This window comes from Prionailurus viverrinus, chromosome C1 (genome assembly GCF_022837055.1).
Source record: "Prionailurus viverrinus isolate Anna chromosome C1, UM_Priviv_1.0, whole genome shotgun sequence".
NCBI lineage: Eukaryota > Metazoa > Chordata > Mammalia > Carnivora > Felidae > Prionailurus > Prionailurus viverrinus.
In genome coordinates, this window is record NC_062568.1 from 69,932,781 (window position 1) to 69,942,890 (window position 10,110).

At 39.7% G+C, this 10,110-nt stretch overlaps 1 protein-coding gene across 2 annotated transcripts in view; it reads left to right on the forward strand.

The window, feature by feature from the left end:
- Window positions 1-9,824, forward strand: part of CYTIP (cytohesin 1 interacting protein) — a 75,109-nt gene extending 65,285 nt beyond the window's left edge. For both annotated transcript variants that reach the window (XM_047871115.1, XM_047871114.1), the window contains exons 7-8: window positions 4,783-4,849; window positions 7,675-9,824. In XM_047871115.1, coding sequence (XP_047727071.1) covers window positions 4,783-4,849; window positions 7,675-8,132 — 525 coding nt within the window. In that variant the 3' untranslated portion in view covers window positions 8,133-9,824. The remainder of the gene's footprint in view (window positions 1-4,782; window positions 4,850-7,674) is intronic.
- Window positions 9,825-10,110: the final 286 nt, after the last annotated feature.

The window sequence follows — 10,110 nt, forward strand, 5'->3', positions numbered from 1 at the left end:
AATAATAGGCATCTTTGTTTTTTCTTGATTTTAAAGGGAATTCCCACTTGTTCCTATTAGGAATGAGCTCTCTCTATGAATATACTTTTCTGATTTGGGATGCTCCCTTCCATACCAAATTTACTGGTAGTTTTTATAGTGCTTGTGTATTAAATTTTATCAAACACTGCTTTCTGCATGTATTATTCTTGTTTATGTATTTCTAATTTTTTTTTAAAAATTTATTTATTATCGAGAGACAGAAAGACACAGAGTGTGAGCAGGGGAGGGGCAGAGAGAAGGGGGAGACACAGAATCCGAAGCAGGCTCCAGGCTCCGAGCTGTCAGCACAGAGCCTGATGCAGGGCTCGAACCCACAAACCTTGAGATCATGACCTGAGCTGAAGTCGGATGCTTAACCGACTGAGCCACCCAGGCACCCCTCCTGTTTATGTATTTTTTAAAAACCTGTCAATATGGCAAATGACATTTAAAGATTTTCTAATGTTAAACTACTCTTGCATTTCTAGAATAACGCAACCTAGTCATAATTTACAATCATTTTTTTATATAATTGTAGATTTGATTTGCTAATATATTCTTTAGGATTTTTGAAGGTAGCTTCATTTATAGGTAAAATGGCCTGCAGTTTTCTTTTCTCAAACTATCTTTCTTTAGTTTTGGTATCATGTTTTCTGGACTCTTAGCATGAGCTGGGAAGAATCTTCCCCTTTTCTTCTCTGCTAGAATTCTTGTAACTATCTGAATCATCTGGGCTTAAGGTTCTTTTTTGGTGAGAATACTTCTAAACTCTGTTTCAGTTTCCTTATTAATTATAAGACTTCTCAGGATTTCTGTTTTGTTTGTTTTGTTTTGTTTGAGTCAGTTTTATTGAATTAATGTTTTTGTTAATAAATTTTCAAATTTTTCAAATTTATCGAATAAGTTGATAATAAAAATTCTTTTCTCGTATTTTTATTTTCTTCACAAGAAGGATTATGTCCCCATTTTTACTTGTACTACTTTAATGCCTTTTTTTATGGGACTCTAGAGGATTTTCTATTTTTGAGTCTTTTCAAAAACCAGTATTTCAATTTGTGGCAATCTTTTGTCTTTTTCTGGTTACTTTTAAGATGTTCTTGGGGCGCCTGGGTGGCACAGTCGGTTAAGCGTCCGACTTCAGCCAGGTCACGATCTCACGGTCCGTGAGTTCGAGCCCCGCGTCAGGCTCTGGGCTGATGGCTCAGAGCCTGGAGCCTGTTTCCGATTCTGTGTCTCCCTCTCTCTCTGCCCCTCCCCCGTTCATGCTCTGTCTCTCTCTGTCCCAAAAATAAATAAATGTTAAAAAAAAAAAAAAGTTAAAAAAAAAAAGATGTTCTTTTGTCTTTACTGATCTAAAGTTTCACTGAAATGTGATTCGGTCTGGATTCATTTCTAAATTTATATTGCTTAAAAATTGCACTATCTTTTCAATCTAAAGACTTATGAATTTCTTCAGTTTTGGAAAACTCTCATCTTGATCTCTTTGAATATACCTTCTTCACCATTCCCTGAATTATCTTTTGGAATTCATGTTGGACATATTTTAGAATCTTTTGATTTATTTCCCTTGCTTCCTAACCACTCATATTTTCTATCACTTTATCTTCTTTGTTAGGTTCTTGTTTAGTTCTTCGGTAGTGTTGTATTTATGCTGTATAGAATGAGTTATTTCCATCCAGCTTTAAGGATTAATTGATTCTTAAAAAATTTTTTTTAATGCTTATTTATTTTTGAGAAAGAGAGAGAGACAGAATGAGCAGGGGAGGGGCAGAGAGAGGGGGAGACCCAGAATCTGAAGCAGGCTCCAGGCTCTGAGCTTTCAGCACAGAGCCTGATGTGGGTCTCGAATTCATGAATTGGTAGATCATGACCTGAGCTGAAGTCAGATGACTAACCCACTGAGCCACCCAGGCGCCCCAGGATTAATTGATTTTTAATTTTCAGATCATTCTTTTTCATGTCTATCCATTCTCGTTTTACTTCTTTGTTTCAGATTGCTTGTTCTGATCAACATTGGTTTCATTTCTTCTTCAGAGGATTATAAATATTCTTGTTTTAAAGTCTTCTTTGGACACTGTTCATTTTCATTTTGTTTGGAGAGAATCCATGTGCTGACAATCGGTTTTCTAGCTTTTCATACCTTTGGACTTTTAATTGCCCATTTCCCTTATATGGTGGTCTCTCCCTTCCACTCAATATTGTGCTTGGGTTTCCTCCACCCTGCACTTTCGAGGCTCCAAGTCAGGGCTGGCCGTGTGGATGCCTTCTAGAGGGTTAGTGTCCTGTTTGGCTCAGGTCATGAGGCTGCATTTTTATACAATTGCCTCTTTAGGCTCGAGTTCTACATGAGCCATAGCCACCATTAGCAGCTTTTCTCAGCCTCATTTTCATGGTCACGAGCCAGAAATGTCTGGATCTGACGTGTAACCAGGGTCAAGTTGGCTTCCCCTTCCCACAATGACATTTAGTTTGTGGGTCCCACATAAGTACGCACTGATCTTTCAAAGACTCTGTGAGGCCACAAGCTCTTCTTTAGAAAGGGTGGTCCCTTCTGAGCCATGGCTTCAGGGATTCCCTTTCTCAAGACCTCTGATTCAGATGTTTAACATGAAAACAGCACATCCACTGTGCTAGCTGGAGGGGCTACTTTTTAATCTAACTCTGCTTTTTACTGGGTTCATAGCCCTTGGGAAGGATTTGGTACATTGCACCTTTGTTTTCTAATCTGGAACTTCGTAGGACAGTTAGGAAAATTAAACCGCGTATTATCCACAAGAGCACTTTATAAAAGTCGTAAAGATGGAAATGTTTAGCTGTATGTCTCACGTATATTGGAAACGTTGGAAATCCATCCAACTCAAAATACCCGTCTGTGAGAGTTGAGTTTGATTTCAGGAAGCCATCCTTTGATATATTCATTCAACCAATATTTACTAAGCAGCTGCTGCATACCAGGCCCTGAGCTAGGTACACTGAGGCAATAGGACCCAATGGGGTTAGATCTCCCACATGCTTTCATTTTCTTCTGATGGCAAGAGCTCTCGTTGGTCCAAATATACCACTGTAATGTTAAGAACAGGCAGAAACAGATTCTGAGGAAAATGGGGAAGCTTCCACAGAGACCAAAAACTCTTAATCACTTTGACAGATCTGTTCTTTACTCTGGTGTTTTCTTGGTTTAAATGATGACGTGCCTAGATAACTGGACCAAATCAACAGATTAGATATTTTAAAATGTTTGTTTTCACAAAAAATAACTATTTGGCAAGGCCTGACTTTGTATTTCTGAAAGCAAGTGCAAGCTTCTCTCTGTGTTTAGTGTTGATTGTCAGCCTATGCCATGCTCCTCTCCTGGACTCTATTCTCTTGCAGGAGATAGACCCCTGTAAGGAGGAAGGCGCTGGATCCTAGTTTTTTTTCTCCATGGGTCCTTAACTCTGACCTTCATAGGACCACAGTTTGCACAAATAAAAGGAGCTGTAATTCAGGTAGCCTGGCCATCTCGTAGACACGCTGACTAAAGTATAATGTAGAAAAAACAAGACATCAACTGAGCCAGGCATTTTATGGCTTTGATTTAGTGCTTGCATATCATACAGGTAACTCTAAGGGTTGATGCTTAGTGTTACTGTTACCAAGGCTTGGAAAATCCCACCCACTGATTGTTCAGTCCCTGAACTGAGGAAAACCATTCTTCCCTTAAGCATTCGACGATATTCTTGTAAGTGTATTATTTTCTTTTCCTTAGCCTTTCCCCTTCCAAATGTGTTTTTTCCCTCTTTCTTTTCAGCCTTCATCTACCTCTTCCAGACTGTTTCTTACCGAGCAGTGCCTGTTTCCAACTAGGCTGCCTTTCCTTTGGGATGAAGCGTCCACAGGCAAATCTGAGCTGTGCCTGCCTGCTGGGCTTGCTGTGGGGATGGCAACCGGCAAGGACCGGGGGTAGGGTAAAGGCCAAAGGATGTGAGGGAGAATGAGCCTCTAGCTATCCTTGTCAGATGGTTTCTTCTGCCTGGCTGGCTTTGATTTTCCTCACCTCAGCCCCTTTGATGGGTTAGGCCAGGTCTCCTGAGCAGTCTTGACTGACAGCAGCCACTTCGTCCCACCCTGGGACGCTGTTCTCGTGCTGAGCCGCCAAGGAAGGAAGCAGTTAAGTGAGGGTCCTTATTAGCAGTGTTCTAAGTTTAGCCCTCCAAAGGAAGCCTTTCAGACAGGCCAGCTTCCCCTTTTTGGTATGAAAGATAAATAGGTGTGCAGCAGAAAACACTGGTTTAATGCCCCAGGCTTATAGAATGATGGCATTTACTGAACATTTACTAAGTTGTAATCACTGTTCCAAACATTCTACATCTACTAACTTACTTAATTTTCATGACAATCCCAGGGTCTGGATTCTATGAAGGCCTTCATCTTGTGCTTGGGGGAAGCCTAGATGGTAAATCCTTGCCTCAACAGCTAGTAAATGGACACAGACCCAAACAATCAGTTATGTAATATTTAAAACAAATGAAAATAAAAAAAGTCATTGTTTCTGTTGTCAATTGTTTCAACTCATTGGTGCTACTAGATTATTTCTTGAGAAAGTAGTATTCCCAACATCCCCCTTTTGTATAGAAAATAATCTTCTGAATGAATGAGAGGGTTTGTTAGTGCTAGAAAGAAAGGAAGAAAAAAATTAATGACAAATCTCAACACCCAGAAGTAAATTGCTACCTTCACTGGGGATTCCCAATAATTAACACTTTTTTTCTTCTTTATCAGCAAACCTTGAAGAAAAAATGGGTGGAGTTCAGATCTCTGCAGTTACAGGAACAGCGTCTGCTTCATGGTAAATGTGACTTCCTGTTCAGAAACCACACTAACATTCACCTTTTTTTTTTGTATTTCTGCCTCTACGTTATTTTAAGATTATCATCGTTGTAAGAAAAAATTGTCTAGCATGGATCAGGAATGCTAGTGTATGTTTTTTGTCATGACTTTTGGAGTGACCTATGTATCTGGAGGGTGAGTAAGTCCAGTCACCTCCTCTCCTCCATACGTGTAACACATCGGCACATGAAAACACGCACGTGCTCACATGCATGTGCACAATTGCAAGAGGCACGTGGAGATTTTAGAAGAGCCATAGATGAGTTAAATTCCTGACAATGTTTATGGCTCGGGGGTTGTGTGAGTCTCAGAAACTATGGAAGCTAGAATGGTAGCACGCTTCTTGGGTAGACCTCCTGTCATTTGTTCATGTTATACAAGTTACATGAGTGCAGAGAATCTCTTCTTCTTGGCCCATAAACCCAAGACAGAAATCGGAATGATCATCCCAATAGTCAATGCATGGCTCTCGCAGTTGTGTGAATTCTGAAGGGAATGGGTTGATTGAAAAATTTGTTGATGTGACATTTGCTTTGTGACTCCTGTAACCCGAGGAATGAACTTGTACATACAAATAATTCACTGAAACCACTAGGTATGTGGGTGTGAAACATAGGTTATATCTTCTTAAGATAACACTGAGCTAAAGTCTCCATTTATAACCCAGAATGTCTATTTCAAGTCATAACTTATTTATGGGAAAAAGACATTTAATTCATAATTAGGCACTAATGTACGGCATAGAGGTTTGTGTTGAAATTTTGTTCTCTTAAATGAAATTTATATATAAGTTACTTCTCTTTTGTATGTTTTAAAATTAATATTAAAACAATTCTTAATAGATTCTTTTGGGGGGGTCTGAAGTGTCCTAGCAGGACAGAGGTATAAAAATCCAGCTACCTCCTGGATTTCTGTAGACTTGAGGGTGTTTAGGAAACCTTTGCCTCCCCTTCTCGAGCATTCTGCGGTGGAGATGGGGTTTGGTCTAATAAGTACAGGCAGTTCTGGGGTTCTATAGGAACAGGCTTGTACGGACAAGGTGTTTCGTTCAGGATTAAGGGAAACGACTCCGCGTAAAGCCACTTTTGTATATGTTCTTTTTGAGAGATTGAAGGACTTCTTTAGTTTACTTTTTCTAGGCCTAGAATAAATACACGAGGCATGAGATTCTCAACGGCTTTCCAATCAAAAAGAATTCATCAACTCGTTGACAGATGATGTAAAGTAGGTTTTATTAGTAAAAAGGAAAGCATTATGACTAGTCAGTGCAGAGCTCACATATTGAACCTTGCAGATCAAATAGAAAAATAAAGTCTCTTCTATTTCTTTTCCTGAAGCAGAGTCACCTTCTAATTATGTCATTCTCAGGCTGGTATAACAATTAATCCCCTTTCTTTCAGCAGCATACCAACCAACTCAGGTAGTACATAAGCAAGTGGGGTATGGACAGGATGGATGTTGGTGTGCAATTAAAATTCGAGTTTGGAGAGCCCAGATACAGAGAAAGTTGATGAACAAATTTAACTAAGCCAATCAAATTCAACTTGTACAAATGAATTGTTACTTATTTCAGGACAGGGATGTTTTCTGGGCACACTAGCATTCCAGAGCATTTAAGTGTTAAAGTAGTCTGGGAACAAACAAGGAATATTGAGGCTGAAAGGCATTTTTTTCTGTTTTAAACACCTTTTGAATTCTCTATAATCAGCCTATAGGCGCAGGTTATATAACTGTGTTTCCCATATACTTCAACTTATGTTACAGTAATTGTATAATTATTTAAAAAATACAGTACCTTGGGGCATCTGGGTGGCTCAGTCGGTTGGGCATCCGACGTCGTCTCTGGTCATGATCTCACAGTCCGTGAGTTCGAGCTCCATGTCAGGCTCTGTGCTGACAGCTCAGAGCCTGGAGCCTGCTTTGGATTCTGTGTATCCCTCTCTCTTTGCCCCTCCCCTGCTCATGCTCTGTCTCTCTCTGTCTCAAAAATAAATAAAAACATTAAAAAAATAAATAAAAATACGGTAACTAAAAATCAGAGGAACTAAATGGAGGAAGTCCATAAGACAGCATTTCCCCAAGTATATTCTTTATTTTTTTTCCCAAAGATATTCTTTAGAGCCCCATTTCTGTGAGAATTTTAATGAATGTTGCAGAGTCACTTCAGTTTAAGAAATAATACTCTTGGGGGTGCCTGGGTGACTCAGTCGGTTGAGCATCTGACTTCGGCTCAGGTCATGATCTCACAGTTTGTGAGTCAAGCCCCATGTTGGGCTCTGTGCTGACAGCTCAGAGCCTAGAGCCTGCTTTGGATTCTGTCTACCTGTCTCTCTGGCCCTCCCCTGTTTGTGCTCTGTCTCTCCCTCTCCCCAAAATAAAACAAATTAAAACATTAAAACAAAAATAAAACATTAAAAAATTAAAAAAAAAGAAATTATATTCTTGGAGATTGACAAGTCACCCTGGCATACTGTCAGATGAGTTGAACTGTTCTTATACGAAGAATCTTGTTTAAATTTATTTCATTTAGCATTACCGTTTCTGTGACCGTGGAACACTTACATGGAAGCTAGTCCACGAACAATAGTTTGGGAAACACCCCTACAAGGTTCATCAAATGGCCTCAAAATAAGTCACTTGTTCATATAGGTGAAGCTCAGTGAAAAATATTGTTCACTTTTACTCTTTCTTTTTTGCGCCCTTTGAAGAGAAGTTTTGTGTATTTACTCGAAGGGAGTGATGCTCATATGCATTCCACAGTAGACTCTCTTTTCTGCATTCTAGGTGACTCAGGTAACTGCTCGAGTTTGGAGAACATGGACATAGATGAATCAGTTTTGTTTGGAACCCTGCCTGGGCCCAGCCCTGCCCTCCTGGACCGGAATCGATTATCCAGCGAGAGTAGCTGTCTGAGCTCCATGACGATGGACAGCGAAGATGGCTACCAGACATGTGTGTCTGAGGACTCAAGCAGGGGAGCCTTCAGTCGACAGACGAGCACAGATGATGAGTGCTTTGTCCCCAGGGATGGGGACGATTTTCTGAAGAGGTCTTCTTCGAGGAGGAACCGAAGCATTAGTACTGCCAGTAGTGGGTCCATGTCCCCCTTGTGGGAGGGCAACTTCTCAAACATATTTGGGACCCTGCCCCGGAAAAGCAGAAGGGGAAGTGTCCGGAAACAACTCTTAAAATTCATCCCCGGCCTTCACCGTGCAGTGGAAGAGGAAGAGAGTCGCTTCTGATGGGCTGTCTTGCCCTTTTGTATTAGCTTATTTCGTAAATATCTCTAGACTTGTTTAGAACAACTCCACCCGGCCTGGTGGGAAACTGTGGAGGGATTGCAAAACTGAAACCCCGTTTCATGGCAATAGTGACCTTTATTTAAATTTTTGTGTCATGATTTTTGCTTAAGTCGTTTTGTAGCCAGGAAAGCTCTGTTTATAACCAGAAGGTAGGGGAATTAAGTCATAAGTTAGATACTATAACAAATTAATGCACATTCCTGCTCATTTTAATGCTGCCTGTGAAGGCAAGGGTTATATTTATTTTCTGGATTATCTATGTGAAAAACTGAGAACTTTTCAGAGTCAAGTGTAAATAAAAGAGTGACGGAATATAATTATTTGGGATACCTTCCATAGGTTCATTGGTAGGTCACGGAACCTTATGTTTGCTTAAGATCAGGAGCCTCCAGGGAGGCTTACTAATAGGCAATTTTGAACGTTTTCTGCTTAAATCTGTGAAGGATTATAAACAAAGATGATAGTCAGCTATGTTTCACAAACACAGCAACAATAAAGCAGGAGGCATATAAGTTAATATTAGGGTTTAGATCCATGAGATCCATGGAAACATGTTGTCTAATAGGGGTGCTGAGGAAGATTATGATACGGCCTTTTTTATAGTCAGCCTAAACAAAATAGGTGAGAATGTCACTTACGCAATTCCACTTTTGTTCTGCCTAAACTTTGATGGCAAGTCTAGAATTCTCAAGATCCTGCATACAACTTTGCAATCTTTGTTTTTGAGCAAATGTCTGAAATTTGAAAAATTAAAGCCAGGAAAAGGATTTTTCTCCTGTAGAGTTGTTCGCATTATTCCTCACTTTATATTATAGATTCCACAGTTACTGCCTTAGCATTCTTTTGCGTGTTGGTCATGTTAGTATCACATTACTTCTAGCCTTTCAATCACATTTTCATTCAATATCCATTTGAAGTCCATGGTTACTCTGTTCTGGTGATACAGCTGCTCATGACCTATATTCTAGAGTAGACAGTGTAATAAATAGTCCTTACTGATTTAAAGCTGTGTGTGTGTGTGTGTGTGTGTGTGTGTGTGTGTGTGTTTGGGAGAAAGAGATGTTTGATAGGTGACTTTGAGTGGAACCACACTTAAATCAAAAGAATGAGTCATTTTGAGAAAAAAAAAAAAGGAAGCGTGAGGAAGCCTGTAGGGTAATAAATGAATGTTAAAAAATAAAATATAAAAAGATTTCTAATTGGAACCTGCTTTCCATTAATTATTTGAACTTAGAATTATCCAGTCGCTCTGCTTGAGAATCATTCATATGAAAAGCAGTTTGTAGTGTTTCACAGAAACAGTTACAATCCTGTGTACCACTTACTGAATACCTAGCAGGTTAAAGATGCTTTCCATGTGATCCATCCCTGTTAGGTGTTAGGCCTACAGAAAGGAGGAGGAATTCAGAGAAGTTCCCATGGCCAAGGACGAGGCTTACATCGAAAGCCATTCCTTTCTGGCTCTGGCCTATCTTCAGTCTTTCGAGATATTGTTTACTCTTTTGCTGGTTCTATGTGGTCATCACCACAGAACTTCCCCCCACCCCCACTCCTCAGAGAATACATAAAGCACACCCCTCAGAGACTCTGCATGGATAAAAATTGTCTTTGGTAAAAAAGAAAACAAACACATTTAGAATAACTCTTTCTCTTGGCCTCCACAGGCTAGTTTTCAAATATGGGCACATTAATAGCTACGTGGTTAACAATACATTTATTTTCAGCAAGGGCTTGCAAACCAGTTGTGATTGCCTGACACTGTTTATTTCCCATCATAGATTAGAATGATCATCTGCAGTGTATTTTGTTAACCTTATTTTGCCAAATCCGGGGGAAAGAAATCATTGTGTTTATTTGAGGAAAGATGACTTTAAATTCTTCTACAACGTGATCAGTGTTTTAAGAACTTCCACAGATC